The sequence below is a fragment of the Rousettus aegyptiacus genome, unplaced genomic scaffold (genome assembly GCF_014176215.1).
Source record: "Rousettus aegyptiacus isolate mRouAeg1 unplaced genomic scaffold, mRouAeg1.p scaffold_m13_p_10, whole genome shotgun sequence".
Taxonomy (NCBI): Eukaryota; Metazoa; Chordata; class Mammalia; order Chiroptera; family Pteropodidae; genus Rousettus; species Rousettus aegyptiacus.
Window position 1 is genome coordinate 31,929,361 of NW_023416285.1, and position 20,049 is coordinate 31,949,409.

Here is a 20,049-nt window from a genome sequence, read left to right on the forward strand (position 1 = left end):
CTGAATGTGGTTCACAGACATGTTTTGTTTAGCCTGCTCATTATTAAAAAAAAAAAAAAAGTTGACAGCACTCGAAAACCAGGTTTCACAAAAAAGTTCAATTTCTGGCTGTTCTTAAAAAATTGAGATCTGTAGGCCCATATTCCTACTTGGAACTTGTACCCTGATTAGAGAATGTGCCCTCATGTTTGTGGCACTTTTCTCCCAGATATCTTTTCTTTTTTGTTATTTTCTAGTCCTCATAACCATTATAGGTTTATAACCATGGACTAACATCTCTTTGATTTCAACCTCTTATGATGGCTTTAACTACTAAATATACGATGATTTCTAAATGTTTCTACTTAGATGTCCTGACAACTCCCCAGAACCCACATATTCAAAACCAAACTATTTTTTTCAAGACCAATTTTCTTTTACTATTCTCTAAATAACCCAGTTAACACAATTACATTCGTACGGTTGTCCAAATTAGAAAAATCTTTAGGGCTATTTTCTCTCCTTTCTTCCTAAGCCTACCCAGAGCTTTTCAGTCATGTGCCAAACCATGACATGTCTTTGCTTTCACTGTCCCTGATATTTTAAATACCTTTCCTATCTTCATACCTGGAAAACTCCTACTTACTTTCTAAGATGGAGCAAACTTACTCAACTTTTGAAACTATGTCTCCTGACTCCAGGAGCATTTAGTTGCTCCTTTCCATGTACAAACATCTCAAGCACATTACATAGTATATAGTCTTTACTTACTGCTGGTTCTCCTACTAGATAGGGATTCCTTAAGGACAATAATCATGATTTAGTTATCTTTGTATTGCAAATACTAAGACAAAAATATGGAACTCAATAAATTTGTCAAATAAACATGAATTTTACAAATCAATGAAAATAAGATTATTTCATATCATGATTTTACTTCCCTATACCTTTCATATGCTTCCATCTTTGGTTAAATCCTACACCCCCCCCCCCCCCCGGTACTTTTTAGGTGCTTGCTTGCTTTGGGTTGTACCATGACCATAAAAGTGAAATGGCATTGTGAAAAAAAAAAACAACTTATTGACTCAACTATTAAAATATGAGGGTTTTTAAAGTAACTTATTTTTTTTTTTAAATATCTAAGGATGCCAGGTATTACTTCTGAAAAAAAATGTAATTATTCATAAAACAGATCTCAGAAGGGCAACTGAACAGCTGTTGAAAGATATGACACATCACTATGCCAGCCTGAGTTTAATGACCTACATGTGAAAGGCTACATATCTAATTACTAATCCTTTCAGCTACTCTTTGCCCTGATATGGAGACAGCTGAAAAAAAGATGCCCTACTAACAAATCAGAAATGGACACAATGTTCAATTAAGAGATCTTTTAGATTTGAAATGAGGAAGAACCAGAGTCCCACAAAAGTGTTACAGTTCAGTTTTTTGAAACATATTTAAAGGTTTAAAGCAAGAGTGATCTTTTGTGACTAAATTTAGATAAATTATAATTACTTCAGAAAACTCAAATTCTGAATTTAATTTTTATTTATTGCACCTTTAAACACGTTCAAATAAGTTTTCAAATATCAAGAATAATTTACTTCAGAATTGTTTCCATACCGACAGTTTATGCTTATCTTCAAATTCTGCAATAAAAGGACCAAATAAGAAAACTAACCAAAAAATGACAATCTACAGGATTGTTTCAGTTCTCCCTCCCGTTGACTTGCTCTATATAGCAAAAAAAGATTACATAAGATCAGGTATATAAAAACTGAAATATCACTTGTTTTGTAAAACAGCATAGGAAAAAACAACTCAAAAATGGAGAGTAAGATTTCCGGCTGTAAGCAAGAAAAAAGGCTTAAATATTCTAGATTAAAATGTATTACTAGGAATTCCACTGTTTTAATTTGATTTTCCATTTGAATTGTGTAAAATCATGTGATGCTGACATTCTTCTGTATATGTTATAGTTAGGCACTGTTGCTTTCCTTTCATCTCTAGCACAAAAGAACTGAGTCCTTCCTCATTGTTTCGCGTTTTTAATTTTTAAGAGTATAAATGTTTTAACCCGCCTCCCAACATCCCCACGGGATCACATGAATACAAAATCGCAGAGACACACGTGCCTTTAAGTAGAAAAACAGATCACCTCCCACACTAAAAACCCTAACTCCTGGCCCCGCCCCAAATTAACTCCGCCCTCCCCGCTCCGTTTTTCCCACTGCGGGTGTGGAGTTGGCGCAGTTACGTGACGTAAGCGTAACCGCCGTATCCTCCTACGTGTAGCTGCTGTCCCTGCCTCTGGGAGTTGAAGTCTCGGAAGACTCGTGAGCGGTATCGAGACCGCTCTACAAAGGCTTTCTGCGCGTGCTCTCAGGTTCTCCGACAACTCCTCAGCTCTGTAAGTTTCCTGGAACTGAGGCTGGGGCTTGCCTACCCTTTGTTAGCCACCGGGTGCAAAAGGGACGCGTGTCAGTGCCGCCCTCAATCAGCAACAAGAGCTTCCGGGCACGAGGGGAGTGGGGCTTTGGAAGTGGCGGCCGCCACCCAGTTTCCTGAGGAAGTGACATCACGGCGCGCTTCCGCCACCGCCAAGAAGCTCCTTGATTGGCTGGCCGCCCGTAATCCAGCCTCTGTAGTGCGTTCGTCGGCGCGTGTCTTGTTAGAGGGCAGAGTGGGTAGAGGTTCTGCCCACCTGCGGGGGGTCTCTTGCTGTCGGTGTGGTTCGGGGGTTAGGATCTGGTCCCTAGTATGTGAAGAGTGTGTTTCCAAAGAATGAAGGGAGAGGGAAATCTGGACTCCGAAGGGTCGGAAACGAGTTGTGGTTCTGCCACTTGGTGGCTAGAGACCGTGGGCAAGTCGCTTTAAATCCGCTTTATTTCATTTCTCCGACTTGGGGCTGACGTAGCTGAGTACTCTGAAATGTAGAGAGCACGAGGGAAAGTTGCAGGAGCTGGTAGGTCCCGTGGTGGTGAGCTGAGGACGACTTTAAGAAGAGCGGTTTCACTGAAATATTGAAAGTGTTAAAATTCGGGCATTTATAGAAAGCTGAAAAGGAGATAGCCACAGATGATTTTCTTACTTTTTGTTTGTGTTTTAAATCCCACTCTCTCCCTATCCCAGCTCAACCCTCCGGCCAAAGGGCTTGGCAGCCGAACCAAACGATTTCTCTACTGCACATTTTGCCGGCACATCTTTCCTTTTAAAACCCGCTGTCGGGTCATTTGATTCCAGTCTGTAGTTATTCCACCATTCGTTTGGATCTTTCAGGAAGGGGATATGAGTCGTAACTTAAGAAGATTTTAACCCAATCAATAAAATCATGAGTTTTTTTTTTTCCCTTGCCGCAGTCTGTGCTAAGAAGTGGAAATACAAGGAATACCAAAATACTTTTTAATGTATGCATCCTACACCAAATGGCCTCAGTCATCTTTATCCAGTTCTTAGTTTTATAAGACAACATGGTAACCTATTTCTGTTAAACTGAGTTTCGTACAAATATTTCTATAATAGCTACAAAATGTTCTTAAATATTTGTCGAACATGGTCGAATGAATGAAAATGTACTGTGAGAGCGTCACTGCGTGTGAGGGAGGAAGGCAAAAATCTCTGCTTATAAACTGGGGCTTATAAACTAAAATAAGAAATTATAAATTAAAATAAGAAAGCTAGTACACCTAGTAAAATGCCTAATTTTTGCTTAAGTAGTAATCCAAACAAGCTCGTACACAGTGAACAGCTTAACGTATGGTATAGGCAGTGGGAGCTGGTACATATCCTTGTATATAAAGTGCTGTAAGCATAAATGTATTTCAAGCTAGCATCACTTTGTTGTATTTTATACCTCAATATATCTAGCTGAATCAAAGCTTTAAAGAATACTACACAGCCTTTTCTTAATTAGGAAGAGATTTAAAAATAATGATAATGATGTTGATTGACTAGCTTATGACCTTGCTGTGTATTTGATAGGTTGTTTAAAAACATTGCTATGCCACGATAGGCCAAGTTAAATTTAACTTACTTCTTGGATAAGAAAGGCAAAAGCTCCCCCTGGTGTTCTTGAGTTGTAAAACATTGCTATGCATTACATTTTTAAATTTTCACGTAGAGCCAGTCAACACTTGCAGTTTTGAACATAATAAAGAAATAGCAAAAAATGACACCAATGATGATTGGAAATACTTTCTCTTAAAATTTTATTGTTTCATGAAGAGAGCACTTTGTTTCCTATGAATTTTAATTGTTAAGTTTGCATATTTAGCGTAATGGGTAGGTTTAGCTTATGTTTTCTCCACCCTATATTATTTTGGATACATGCATTGCTGATTTTTATTTAATGCACTGTCTGTGGAAATGAGGTAAAATAAAAGTGATCTCGGGGATTATAACATTTATTTTAAAATTTTCTTCTAATCTTTTCAGGTTTACTGAGTTTTCCTTGCCTCCTATTTCTTAAATTGAATGCTTTGTTTTCCAACTTAAAAAAAAAAATTATTGAGTACACTCAGGGTTATACATTTATCTCCAATTACCTTTTTGCCTGTATTTCTCTCATTCTATAATTCAAATCTTTTTAACTGTTCTAACATCATTTTTTTTCTATTTCTGTGTCTGAATTCTGAGTCAGATTGTCAGGCTACCTTCTAATCCATCACTTATCTCTTGGGCTCCAGGTTATCTGGAATTTGTCTCATCTATTGCAATTTTTATATCTTCATTTCCTGATTTCCAAATTGATTTTTTTTTTCATGGATTGCTGTTTTGCTTTTATTATGCCTACTTTTGTGTCTCAATGTCCTGTTTCATTTTTATGGTCCTTACTCCTTATGTTCTCTGAAAGATTCCAACCAAATTAATTTTAAAATTATTTTCACATCACCCTATTATTTTTAATTTATGTTTAATGAATTTATCTCCTGATTGTTGATTTTGTTGTTGTTTTTTAAAATCATTTCTTTCTGTAATTTTGTTTTGCAGACTCATCTTAACTGGGATTATCACTTCCCCTCTCCAAACCACCTCTGTATATACTGATTTTGTGATTGCTCCCAACTCATGACCTTGTTCTGCCTCAGTCCACAATAGAGCTTATATAGGTGATGCAGAATTCTAATCATGTAGTATTTTAAGTTCATATGTCACTTTAGTGGCTTGGCCCAGGTCATAGTGCTGGGTCTGCTTCCTTCAGTTTTCTCTCAAATACTCATCTTCATATAAGCCATAGTCTCCTTTTACCTGTTTCCAGGCTTTTTACATGGAAGGAGGAATACCTCCCCCTACCCCCAATACTAGGTTAAAGTTTCATCTTAAACTGTTTCCCACCTCTCTCCCATTCTCTGTCTTGTATTGTTTCTATTGTCCCTACTTTAAAGCTAGGGAAACTCAGCAGTCTTTGCAGAGCGGACCCAGCAGGAACAATATTCTATTTCTCGTTTGGGGTTTTGAGAGAAACTATACCTTTTTTGTTTCCCCTTTTTATTGTTTACTGTATCACGTATTCATGAGTGGGAGACAGGATGCCTCAAAACATGAACTTTTGGCAACCATCTCTTGGAAGTCTGTCCCAATTTTTTTTGATTCAGTGGCATAGGAATAAAACTGGAGCTATTATTTTTTTCTTTTTTTTTCTTATCTTTCAATGACACAGATCTCAGAACCCTCCAACAGCAGAGTTGAAGCAGCATAGCTCTTTCACATTCTTTGGAAACCCTCATGTTCTAAATGAGATTTTGGGTTTCTGGGAGATAGTTGAGTTAGATATAGATTTAAATCTTAGCTCCATCACATCATTTGTTCATTCAAGAAGCGTTTTAAGGACCTCCTCTGTGCTAAATTTGTTCTAGGTGCATTGTTTCTTAGGAATTGTTTAGTTGCTTTGCAATTTGGGGCAAGTTATTTAACTTCACTTGCGTTCTTCCTTTGTAAAGTGGCATAATACTGTCTACCTCACAGGGTTAAGGATTAAATTAGATATTTTTTTTATTAAGTAATTTAAAATTAATGTTTGCCATTACTATTTTCATTTTAAAAATCCTTTGAAATAGCATTTTCATTCATTTATTCCACCAATATAAAATAAGTATCTACTAAGTGTCAGGCACCATGTTAGTACTGACAGTATAATAGTTGGGCAAAAGTAGACATCATCCCTGTCTTTATGGAGTTTCCAGTGGAGAATCAAATTTGAGTTGTCATATCTAGGACGTATTTCCCTATTTTACTAAGGATACTGTTTGGTTAGTGTTATAAAGAAGACTCGTGAACTCTTACTTCGTTTACTAGATGATCCTTTCTCCTTCTTAGTAATTTTGTAACCTAGTAAAATACCAGAGCTTTTGCTGTAGCCCCAAAACACACACCTTAAAATTTCTTGTCTTTCAGTCACAATTTGGTAAGCTTTCTAAGTTTTCTTAGTTATCTCCATGTGTCCTGTTAAAACATTGCACTTTTAAAGAAAGCAAGAACCATATTATAAAACTACTGCTTAAATTATGTTCTTCAAAGGTTTTATCTTTCTATTATCTGAATTATGGAGATTTTTCTTTTTTCTTTTAGATACTAGCTTCTCTGCACAGACTTGCTAACTGTTTCTGCATGAAGGGAATCATAGAATTTTCTTTAAGGTCCATAGAACATTTGTAAGCTTTGTGTGTAGTCTTTGGTAGGGATAAAAAGTAAATATATTTTAACACTTTGGTGTTAATAACCTTTTAAAGAGAAAAGAAATCTCAGCATTTCTAGCCCTTTAATCTGAAGGCCAATAAAGTTCTAGGCAATAGATATATAGATACGAGTGGTTAAAATCAAATAAAGATGTTAGAGATGGCCTTAGGGCTTAAGCATTCCATAAGTGATTACAGAATCAACATATCTATTTTGTCTTTTAGCCATGACTAAAGTAGAATATTTACGATTATATATTTACAATGAAATATATAGGAGGGAGCAACCAAATTTGTTTTCCAAAATATGTGAATCATTTTCCAAAAGAACATCTTTTGTCAGAAACCAGTTGTGAGTGTATATCCAGTTAACGAAAGTAACATCTCCCTTATACTATAAAATTAAAGTGCTCTTCATCTCTTTAAAAAATATTCATATAAACTATTTTATAATACATTTTTATTATATAAAATTTAGAAAATGAATAAAATGGGTAAGAATTAAACATTAGTTTGTATACTTTTAAAAACAATTGGATTTAATGTATATATACTGGGTTTTTTTTAAATGTTCTGATTTTATAAAAGTTTTACTTGATCACTCAATAATTTTAGGAAACTTTATTTTTATTGGCTGCTTAGTATTCTTAGCCCATGTTATAGATGAGCTGTAATTTATTCCCTTTTGCTGACATTCAGGTAGTTTCTGATTTTTCATTGTTAAAAATAACACTGCAGTCCATACAGTAATCCCCCAATCTGTAGTTTTGATTTCCATGGTTTCAGTTACCTGAGGTCAACCACAGTCTGAAAATATAAATGGGTTAGTAGCCATCTTAGTTATTAGAGAGACCACATTTAAATAACTTATATTAGTTATACGTGTTCTATTTTATTAGTTATTACATTTAAACTCTTAACTGTGCCTAATTTATACATTAAACTTTACCATAGGTATATAATACATATAGGAAGAAATATATAGTATATATAGGATTTGATGGTTTGGAACTATCTACCTTTTCAGGCTTCTACTGGGGATCTTGGAATGTATCTCCCAAAGATAAGAGGAGACTACTTTATACGTATATCTCTGATTCATTTACAGGCATTCTAAGGAAATAAATTATTAAGTCAAAGGGTATCAACATTTTAAAGTTCTTGAAACATATAGATCAGTGTAGCCCTGAAAAATTGTGTCATGACCACCAATAGTTTATGAAATCACTCCATTTCATCACATGATCTTTGCTAGTAAATAATATTTAATTTTCTAAATTTGCATTTTTATTCATTACTGATATGGATTAATTTTAATCACATCTATTCATCATTTCTTTTTCTTTAACTTTTTTGTGTGTCTGTGAAACATCTATTCATGTCGAAGTTGCATTTCAATCTTTCAGAGGCATCAAATGTCATCTGAAATGTTACCAGCATTTGTTGAGACTTCTAATGTTGAAAGAAAGCAAGATTTAAGTGAAGATCAAGAGAGCGAGAAACCAAGATTAAATAAAGAGTTTAAGCCAATATCTAAACGACAAATGAAGAAGCTAATAAAACAGAAACAATGGGAAGAACAACGAGAACTCCGCAAGTATGTTTTGAAATGTATATATCCTATCCCTGTTCAAAAATATGGGATGTTGGACCTTTCATAGTCCTAGGATACATGAAAAGTAATTGTGTTAATTAAAATGGGGCTATGCATAGTTTGATTAACATGGTCAGTTGGCTGTTAAAACTGTATTTTGATTTTTTTTTAGCAGTTAATGAATTTATACTATACACTTTACACTTTTTCTCACCCAGAATCTATTTTGAGTAACAGCACAATTTCTGAAACAACTGATTTAGGAAAGGGATGTAATTATCATCTATGTCCTAGATATGAATAAAAATAACCATCTCAGAGAGAGCAGATTTGGGCTTAACATTGATTTTTCTAGAAGAAATATTGCAGGTTTTGTCAAGAACAGTTAGGGTGAACTGTTATTGTATAATGCCAAAATTTAGTGGGAGAAAATAAGCTATAGTTGATGGAGATGAGGGGAAAAGCGTATGAGATTTTTTTTCCCCCACTAACAGTTTTATTGCTTATTTTCCTATACCATATAAATGTTGCTTGAAAATCATTTAGGGAAAGAGCGATAAAAGTAAAATTTATCATAATTCTCAAACCTTACAAGTTTTCTTAGCATAATGTGATACCAATAATAAATGAATTTATTAGTAGTGTAGTTAGGATTTGTGTAGAAAGCTTTATATTGTATTTACAAACTCATATCCTTCCTATCTATATCTTTTAGATAGACTATATAAAATTGCAGATATTTGACCAATTTTGATTCACAGAAGTGGCAATTTCATATGATTCAAATTTTAAAAAGATGTCTATTTAGAAGTCTTGTAAATATCTGAATATACAAATAGCAACAGTTATTTCAATTTCTACTTTTAGACAAAAGCGGAAGGAAAAACGGAAGAGAAAGCAGTTAGAGCGACAGTGTCAAATGGAATCAAACTCTGATGGAAATGACAGGAAACGTATTCGAAGAGATGTTGTTCACAGCACACTTCGCCTCATCATTGACTGTAGTTTTGACAGCTTGATGGTATTAAAGGTATCATGAATCATTGTCAGAAAAATCCTGTAGGTGAACTAAGCTGAATGATTCTTTAATATATAGTATCACTTTGATAAAAATTTATATACTAAAATGCAACTAAATCAAAATTTTCAAAATCTGTGCTCCCTAAATGATCTAAAAAATTACTTATATGTGTGTGTGTGTGTGTGTGTGTGTGTGTGTGTGTGTGTATATATATATATATGGACAATGGGAGAAACAAACACTGTAATTAGATTATAAAACTCAATAACTACATGTTAATCATAAACAGTGTTTTTGTTATTTTTTTCTAATCAAACATAAGAAAATTAGAAATATGACTGCCCTGATAAGATTATTTCTTATTTAATAGTTTGAGAAACCTGATTGTTTGAACAATGCTAGTGAAGAGAACATGGTTTTAATTACTTTCTAAACCATTGGTAAATTGTGAAAATAGTAATAGTGTGGCTCTAAAAGAATTTTTTCATCTGCTGATTCTTAGAAAGAGTGAATATTTTCATAAACTAGCATTTCAAGTGGATACAAAATATGAAATAATGGTTCAATTACCGAGTACTGATTTTACTTACAGTAATTATTTTGTTAGTATGTAAGGAAATTGAATGGAAATTATCAGAAAGGACTTGTACTTCGAGCTAAAACAATGTACCCGTCTAGTCATCCCTTCTGTTTATTGTAGTCCACTAAGATTGTGAAATGGCCACAGATAATTTCTAAAATGCTACTTTAAAAATTGTACTCTTTTTTAGGACATTAAAAAACTTCATAAGCAGATTCAGCGATGTTATGCAGAAAATCGACGAGCACTGCATCCTGTACAGGTATGTCTGAAGAATTTTAAACAGATTCCATTTTTTTTTTTTTTTTTTTTAGATCTTCCTTGGGAAAAGCCACAGGTAATCCTGACTGCCTTTATAAGAGTCTTACAAATAATCTTCCTTAGAGAACAAAATGTCTGTTTAAAACATGTTTTATTTTTCTATAAAAGTAAAGTAAAATACTTTAAACATTTTTTCACCTATGTCATTGTTAGACACAGCCCAGTTATCATCAGTCTTGCACACACTGACCCTCTCGTTGCTGTGTAGTTGAACATCTTCATTAAAGGATATACATTTTCATGCATTTCTCAGCTCTTCTTTTTTCCCTGCCTGATGTGTGCTGTGGTACCTATTGGTAGGTTTCCCACTTACAGGATTTTGAGTCACTGATAATTTTGAAAAGTACTTCCTTAGAGTGAAGGAATACTTTGTGAGACTAGCTACCTGCTCTTAAGAGTAGGGTCCTTTTTCTACTTGAATTCAAATTCTAGGTGACCTGAAAATTAACACTGGCTCACTGATGTGGAAAACCAGAAACTTACTATATTTTTAGTTAGAGATTTTCTTTTTATGAAGTGATAGTAATTTTATATTCTTATATTTCATATTCTTCTCACCCTTGATTAGATTTGAAATAGGTGTCAGAGTTTAGAAACAAAGAAAAATTATGAAGACACTGGACTGGTAAAAATAGCATTTGTGGCAACAAGAAGGGAATGAAACTTGACATGGAAATGGGATTTGTAAGAAAGTGATCATTAGGGGAGAGGCAGATTATAGCTGATTGAAAACTGGGATGAAAATATAGATGGAATAAGGAAGTTGGTGAGTTATGAAATGCACAAGATATGTTATGTCTACCACAGATTTATTCTTGCATGTTTAAAGTATGTCACAAATTTATTTTTTTCTAGAATGAAAATGATATGTTTCATTGGTGATCAGATGAATGTATGAGGGAAATAAAATATTGTACTTTATTATTTGCTCTCTCTTTCTGTGCCTACAAATCTCTATCAGTTTTACTTGACAAGCCATGGAGGCCAGTTGAAAAAGAACATGGATGAAAACGACAAAGGATGGGTCAACTGGAAGGTAATTAAAATAGATTAACTCTCTCATAATTCCGAGTATTTTTATGCTTGAAGGTCCACATTTTTTATTTAAATTCTACATAATGCTAATAAATATGGGAATCTTCAGCCACCAAACCTTTGTATCACTGTACTAAGTCTAAAGTTAAGAATGGGAGAAGCTAAAGAGATTGAGATGGCTGTCAGTTTGTATTGTTCTCATTAAAACTCACTTGCTATTTTGCTGCCAACCTTAACACATATTTTTTTAAAAAGAAAGATGTGAAAGGTTTTTATAATAATGTCTACCTAGAAAAGTGGTTATACATTGTTTATAGGAGTGAAATCACTCTAAAATCTGGGAGCATGCTTGCATTCTGTTTATTTTAAATCTGCACTCTGCCATTTGGTGTCCGTTATCTACATTTGGCTATTGAACTCTTGAAATGTGACTGGTCTGAAATGAGATGTACTATAAATGTGTAACATACACTAGATTTCAAAGACTTAGTTCAAAAAAAGAGAGAATATAAAATACCTCCTTGAAATTTTAAAAAATATTTATTACATGTTGAAATGATGACATTGTAGGTATATTGTGTTGAATACAATGTATTTTTTAATGTGGCTACTAGAGGATTTAAAATTACATGTGTGGCTCACGATTTTTTTTAGTGGGACTAAATCATTCTCAATCATTTGCAGAGATGACTAATAGATTGGCATTAGTACCAGTCACTGAGAAACCCTATTTTAGTCAGAGTACTGGGTTATTTCTGTACTTTTTCTTTCTAAATGCCAGTTCTCACTGTGACAGACTTTTTCTCTCATACTCACTAATCCCATAATAACTGCATTTATATTATAGCCTATAATGTAAAACATTTTAAAGGATTTTTTGAGTAATAAGGTACAATATACTTATCAAGTTTTATGCTCATGCCTATTTTCGTAAGAAGTAATATAATAAGTTAGAGTAGGTGTACTGTTAGTTATCTTGTGATTTGTTAAATTTATTATTTCTACCACTAGCTTTCCAGAAAGACACAAGTTCACTGGTTTCTAATTTCAGGTCCCTCTTGGAGCCCTTATTAAGCATAGGTGTCAAATTTATAACATTTTCCAGAAAAGCAACTGTTTATTAATCAATAGGTTTACATTTTAGGTGAGAAGTCTCCTGCTTCACTTTTTATTTCCTTCAAAATTGTTGGATAAATGTCATCTGAGCCTTATACTATCATTGTAATTTGCAAAATTCTGACTGCCAGGTGTTTAGTTTTGTATCTATGACCTAACAGTTTTGGTGAAGAAGATTTCAGATATGTATCTGTGTAGAAACAGATACATGGAATTTATTAAATCTATAAGCCATTTCCTTTTGATGATTCATGTAGATGGAGAGGAAGTAATTTGAAAAAGGCATTCTTTGCCTGGAAAACAATGTGAGCAAATATACGACAAAAGGCATTTGTTTCATTGGAACAGATAAGTTAGAAAGGTAGATTAGTGCCATATTGAGGAAAGTTACAAAGTTAAGGAGTTTGGATTTTATCCTATAAAGATAAAACATAAAAAGTAGTATTTGTAGAAAATGAGTCTGCCATCAGTGTATGGAAATAAATTGGAGAATCTGAGGCTAGACACAGATAAATAACATCAGAAAGCTATTTAAATAATTGAAGTGTGAAGTGATAAGGAGTTTTTAGTAGTAGCTTATAAAAAATACATTGTAATGACATTCTTTCAAATTACTTTTCGTATGATTTACTTCCTTTCAAAATGATTATTAGCCAATCTTCACAAAATTTTATTAATTAATAATATCTTTCCCCATGTGTCTTAAAGGATATTCACATTAAACCAGAGCATTATAGTGCATTTATAAAGAAAGAAGACCTGATTTATCTTACATCTGATTCACCTAATGTACTGAAGGAATTAGATGAATCAAAGGCCTATGTAATTGGAGGATTAGTAGATCACAACCATCACAAGGTACCTTTAAGTTTTTGTTTTTATTTTTTGCTTGTACCAAAAATTGATAAATCAATTTTCTCAATAGTAACAATAATCTTTTTGATAGTAACAATAATACTGATGATAACTAATCTCTATTGAGTGTCTACTATATTTCAGTCATCCTTCTAGCTAAGCAGAGCATTTCATATTTATTAGTGTACTTAATCCTCATTATAAACCAGTGAGGTCAATGCTAGTATTATCAACATTTGCAGATGAGGAACTGGAGGCCTAGAGAAATGAAGTGTAAAATCAATAGTAGTGGTTGGTAAAGCAGATATTTGAAACCTCGCAGAGTTATGTTCAACGCTATGTTGTATTGATAGAAGATGCTGCTACTAATCAATTTCTAGGCCATGGGTAAAATTTATAACAAAACTGGTAAATTTGTATTTTAAATATGTGATTTTCATGAGCTGTGCTTTCTGTTCTTTAACATTTCCACTTTTGTCTCTTTCCACTTCCTTATCCTCATTTGAAGAATTACAGAAATATACTTTCTGATAGAAAACATAATAGTGTACTTTGTCAGCTACTTTGCAATGTCTAAATTCAACCCAACTAAAGAAAAAACATATTTACTAAGTGTCTGAGGAAATATTGTCAACAGAATAATATGAAGTACTTCATCGTTCTTGCATAGCACCACCATGTAGTAGGAATCCTTGCAGTGCTGGAGATGTTTCTATCATGTGTCCAGTGTGGTAGTCCTGTGACTGCTGAGGGTATGAAATGTGTGCAGTGTAATTGAGAAATGGAATTTTTTAAAATTGTAATTGATTTAAATTTAAGTAGTCACATGTGGCTACAGTTGGACAGTGATCTCTGTAGCATCAGAGGAAATTTTATCAGAATGATCTTTAGCCTTTTTTTTCCCCTAGTGCGAAAATTCTATTTTGTTATTTATGTAGAATATTTTTTCTTTCATGTTGTAAATTTCTGTGGACTAAAACAATTTTGTTTTCGAAGCACATGCCTCAATCTATTATTAATTATTCGTCCCTAAAATATGAGAAAATTAGCTCTTTTTTCTGCCATACTCTGTTTTAGTTATTTCAGTTCTGGTTAGACAGGCTTTAAGAATTTTAAGTTTGAAAAAAGAGAAAATTTATGTTCAACATTCTTTTAATTGACAAATAGGAAAAATTAAATTTATAGGCAATTTAAACATTTTTTTCAGTTCAGGTTTTCATGTAATTTTGTCATTTGTGCCTCAGTATTATGTAATTGAAACATAGTTTTATCTGTATATCTTTTGCATTCATGGTAAATGCAGAAGTGATGGTGCTTTTCTAAGAATTGAGTTTGAGTATTTTAAACTGAGAGAAAGGCAATGTGGAATGGTGAAAAGGTATTGGGCCGGAAGGCATGAGCCAAGTTTTTCCTGTGGTTCTGCCATTGAGGAGCTTTGTGACAGGGCAGGGAACATAATGTCTTTGGTTTTCTCACTTGTAAATGGGTTAAAACAAATACCCTAAACATTCTGTCTGTATTTACTGTCAAGGGAATATTTCCAAATTAGCAGACACATACACGCACACGCACTCACTTCTTCAGATAATGTTCTCTGAACTAAAATCTTTTCTGAAAATTATTCTGTCATAGACTTTAAGTTAAAATAATTTAATGTTCTAGTTCAAGTTATAGTGTCTCTGTTTTAGGGGCTCACATATAAACAAGCATCAGATTATGGAATTGATCATGCACAGCTCCCTCTTGGAAATTTTGTGAAGATGAATAGTAGAAAAGTTTTGGCAATTAATCATGGTAAGCTATAAGGGAATAAACTGAAAATATACCTGAGCCAACATTGTGAAAAATAACATCATATTTACATTTTGGACAAATAGAAAATAAACACCTTGTCGGAGACAAAATTATAAAATATAATCACTTATAATTTGAATATAGAAATAACACATGCATATTTAAAATTTTTTGAAAATACAGAGAAGTATAAAGAAAAATAAATAAGCTATAATTTCACTAACTAGAAATATTTGGTATCAACTTTTTGGTGTGTTTATTTCCAGTTCTTTTTCTATGCATATATGTTATTTATTACATGACTGGATTCTTACTCTATTTCATACAATAGAAATCTGAGGTGTTTCCCCTCATTTATAATTATATTTTTCTCTGTCATTGAATAATTGTTAATGACTATGTTCCATTATCTGAATATAAAAAATGTAACCATTCTCCTGTTCATTTTTTTTTCTATTGTAAATAACATTGTAATAGACCTTCTTGGATGCTAAATATTTGCCCGAAGTTTTGCTTTAAAAAAATTTTTTTAATAGAGATTTTTGTTAGTACACAACTGTTCATTGGGCTCTTATGTGCTAAGCACTTTCTTTATAGCAGGCTCAGGGAGTTATAGAAATGATCTTGCTGATTCAAGGATTGAATTTCTCAGACCTTTCATAGATAGTGGAAATTGCTTTCTATAAAGCAGTCCAGATTAACCCTTCAGCAATATATTAACGTGTGAGTACTTTGGAAACAGTATTAATATTCTTTTACCTCTAATGTGGCGGGGTGGGGTGGGGGGAGCAGGCAAGAAGCTCCCTAGAGAGTGGCTCTTTACAGAAAAGATAGAAGAAATTTAGATTTATCCCAACCTTCCCCCCCGCCCCCCAGTTTTATGTTAGCACGTAAAGGATAAAGAAATGAAAAGAATAAAGAATAGGAAGGAAACAAAAATATTCTCTATTGATTGCAATTGACGAGAGGTAATGGTAAACCTCTGAGCACTTAAGAACTGAATTGAGGAAAAGCTAAAGAAAAAGTAACATACTTGAGCGTGCTGGGGTAAATCGGCTCTGACAGCCAATAGGAGAAGAAAGCGATAAGAGCAAAGTAATCATTAGGGTATATTAGCACTCTTAATACAAAAGCAATGTATTTTAAAATACAGTATGCAACATTGCGATGCACTTGACTAAGAAATATATAGAGTTTGTCTTTGTTTCAGTGTTTGAAATAATTCTGGAATACCTGGAAACAAGAGACTGGCAAGAAGCATTTTTTACTATCTTACCCCAACGGAAAGGAGCCATTCCCACAGACAAAGCCTGTGAAACTTCTTCCCATGACAAGAAGTCTGCCAGGGTTGAAGGTGAATTGGACAGTGATTCCAGTGAGGAAGAAAGTAGCAGAAATAAACTAAATTCTCCACCTGAAGAAGAAAAGCAGGATAAAGAAAATAGCGCTGACTCTACAGTGAACTCTATACCACACTAATGTCATCTGTTTTCTTGTTTTTGTTCTTTAGTTTAAGGACAAACTAGGAGAAAATGAGATGATTCATAGAATATTAAAATTGAAAGAAAATTTCATTTTCCCTTATTTCTGTTGTGAATTTTTAAACCTTTTTTTTTTTAGAGCTAAGTGTAAAAACACTTGTAAAAAAAAAAGGCACTTTTGTTTTTGCATAAGATTTAAATGTGAATTTTTAAAAATAGTTTTCTAAGCCTCAAATAAGAGTTTTTGAGAATTTTACTTTATTAGTAAACTTTCATTCTCTTATTTATTGGATTGTAGTCTTCAGAATGTGCCTCTGACCTTTCAGTTTTATTATGATGTTTATATCAGTGTCTTTCTGATTTGTTGCCTACTTATTTGTGAAGGTAGATACTCACATGTAAGTGTACCAAAATGTTCTATATGGGAAGTTACCTTCTATTTCAACTTTTATATCGAATTTAAAGACTTCAAAGGAATATAGTGATTTTAGGAGGAAGTGTTGGATTGACAAACTTAATTAATTTCTTCTGGACTGTGAAGCCTGTCTGTTCCTCCTGTGTGATGCTTTTTCATGGTTCTAACGCAATCACTGAAGAGTTAATCTCTTTATTATATTTTCTTATTCAAATAATGGTGACGAGTTATTTCAATTACAGAAATTAATTTTTCAGGCTAGATTATTTTAAAAGGCTATTGAAGGATAAATTTTTTTAACCTAAATTTAAGTTGAAAAACCTCTCAGCAGCTATCTTTTCCTTGATTAAATAAAATATTTGTTGTTTCAATAAAAACTTTATATGTGCTTCTGCCTCCTATAAATCAAACTAATGTAAATGTATATTTCTGTAAATAATATAAGCATGTATGAAAATATGCACATAATTGTATATATATATCTGTTTGTCCACAGCATGTATGAGTCTGTTATTAATGGTAAACAATTGAGTTGCCATATATGTATTATTTCTGTGAATGGTTGTGTTGAACTACACTAAGGAATTTAAATTTTGCAAAGTATAAAAGTTCATAACTAAACATTTATATAAAGACATTGGCAAGGGGAGATAGGGCTTAAAGGAGATGTTTTAGTTCCCTACCAGTAAAAGTAGAGCAATTATGTTTAAGCAATTGTTCTTTCTCACAGCTAAAGTAAGACTTCAGAAGCCTTACCTGAGTGGATAAATGAAGTTCCTGGTCTTTTTATTCATTGGCAACTCAAAATATATACACATTTGGTATAAAGTTTATTTACATACCTTGCTCACAGACCTTCCTATAAGTGGATAACTCTTAATAGACTACTAAGAATAAAGCAACAAAAACTAAGAGACAGTGAACATCAATACTAAATCTAATAAAGGCCCCTACAATTATAGAAAAACAAAGCTTTTGTCTTAAGTTGTATTTTTCAAAGGTTTTTCTGAGATAATATGGTTTAGTAGCATGAAATATTGTGCCTTTTACTTAAATTTTTCCATATAGATAGAATAGGCATAGTTTAATTTTGAAAGGTGGGGAAAAATCAATACAGGCACTGTGTAGTTTAATTTTCACTAACTATAAAAGCCCTGTATTAGTTTCCTAGGACTGCCATAAACAAAGTACCACAACTGGGTGGATTAAAAAAAACAGAAATTCATTTTCTTACAGTTCTGGAGGCTAAAAGCCCAGAATTAAGGGGTCAGTGGGATCGTACTCCCTCCAAAGGCATTAGCGAAGAATCCTTTCCAGCCCCTTCCTGGCTTTTGATGGTTGTCGACAATCCCTGGTGGTCCTTGGCTTGCAGCTGCATCACTCCAATCTCTGTTCTGTTATTCACGTGGTCTTTTACCCTCTGTCTCTCCTGCCTGTATTTGTGTCCATATTATAAGGGCACCAATCATTGGGTTAGGGTTCACTGTAATCTTTACTTGATTACATTTACAAAGACTCTATTTCTTAATAAGATATCCACAAGGACTAGCTACTGGGATTTGAATGTTTTAGATAACACAATTCTATCTACTACAAGTCCAGATCTTATTTAGGCTGTTAATGACAAGAAGGCAGAGATCACAATTAGAAATAACTAATTTCTGAGGTATTTAAAATTTTGATTTTTTAAGTAACAATAATTAATGTATTTTCTCTCAGCACTTGGTTTACTGAGGTGCCTTATTTAAAGTCGCATGTATTGGGACATAATATAGGTAGAGAATTTAGTTAGTTTTTAAATAAATGCACCAAAAGGACATATGTCTGCTGAAATAAGTTTTCTCTCATTTTATTTTTTTAAAAACTTATGGTCTTCATAAAGGAAGCTCATTCTTAAGAGAAGAGGCAATCTTCAGACTGATTTTTCAGAGATCGGTCTTGTAGCATTTGAAAATACTGGAAATTGGAAAAGCAAAAAGGAAAACAGGAAGCAATTCTGAAGGAATGTCTTTTAGGAGAGGAATGAACCATTATGAAATCCATTAATTACTGACAATTACAAAATAAAGTGATGTATCATTTCATTTTATACATGGAATGGGTCACTGAAATGATATAGATAAAAGGCGAGAATTGTTCATAGAACACCAAGAACATGTACAGGGAACAGTTGTAAAAAAAAAAAAAAAAGGCAGAGATTAGAATTAATGATAGCAGTGGACTATAATGCTCCTTAAAATTTGATTTCTATTAGCATGGGGATATTTATCTCTGTTTTCCTAGCTCCTGGCCAGACAGAGTTGGCACTTAAGAAACATGAAGAAAGGAACCAGTGACAATGGAGATAATACTATTATTGGACAGAATAGGCTTAAATCTTGGCACTGCCACTCAGTCATGTGACTTTGGGCAACTGATTCAACCTTTGTAAGTCTCAGTGTACTCATTAATAAATTAGGAATCTTATCCCATTTATCTTCTCTTAAGATTGAGCAATCAGTTTGAAACCAAGCAGCTGCTAACTTGGTAATACTTTCTCATATTGACATTCCTTCAGTTCTTGCCTTATTTCCTTTGTTTCTCAGTCTTCTTTTTAAAATTGCCTGACTGAAAAAAAGTAGGAATATGCTTTCACACTCTACTTTTTGAGGAACCCAAGCTTAGATAAGATTTTAAAATGCAAGCTTTCTAAATTAACAGAATAGTCATTAAACAAAATATGGAAATCACAGATCATTCAGTGAAACATTTTTAAAAAATCAATAAAAACCAAAAGCTAACATAATAACCACACAAGACCAAATCTCTACTATTAGCAAATACAAAGGTCTAAAAATCACTCAAATTGTATTTTAAAAAACCTAAAACCTAAATATATGCTATATTTAAATGTTACTCAGCAATGTTGAAAATAATAGAGAAAGACTTTTTTGGGCTAATAAATAGAAGTAGCCACAGTTTTAATAATGGATAAAGTTCAACACATTACAATTAAACAAGGAAAAGAAAGGCAGGTTATAATGTGCAAGAATGCAATCATTAATGAAGATCTGACAAGTATGAATATACATTGAGTAGCATAGCATTCAAGTTCATTAAGAAAAAACTTAAGGAATTAGATGAAGTAGTCAGAAATGCATTAGTGTAAGGAGATTGATTAATGTTTTCCAACCTGTGGCAG

At 33.1% G+C, this 20,049-nt stretch overlaps 1 protein-coding gene across 4 annotated transcripts; it reads left to right on the forward strand.

Annotated features, from left to right (window-relative positions):
- The first annotated feature begins 2,235 nt into the window (after positions 1-2,235).
- Positions 2,236-16,561, forward strand: TRMT10A (tRNA methyltransferase 10A). Of its 4 annotated transcripts, none has more exons than XM_016159109.2 (8): positions 2,236-2,392; positions 8,063-8,253; positions 9,118-9,280; positions 10,042-10,113; positions 11,134-11,208; positions 13,032-13,181; positions 14,867-14,972; positions 16,183-16,560. In XM_016159109.2, exons 2-8 carry the CDS (start codon positions 8,072-8,074, stop codon positions 16,449-16,451), a joined length of 1,017 nt encoding a protein of 338 aa, XP_016014595.2. In that variant the 5' UTR covers positions 2,236-2,392; positions 8,063-8,071; the 3' UTR covers positions 16,452-16,560. The 4 variants fall into 4 exon arrangements, with proteins under 4 accessions (XP_016014595.2, XP_036083565.1, XP_036083567.1 ...); XM_036227672.1 differs by lacking the exon at positions 2,236-2,392 and adding an exon at positions 2,436-2,947 and having other exon boundaries at positions 16,183-16,561; XM_036227674.1 differs by lacking the exon at positions 2,236-2,392 and adding an exon at positions 2,436-2,845 and having other exon boundaries at positions 16,183-16,561.
- The last annotated feature ends 3,488 nt before the right edge of the window (positions 16,562-20,049 follow it).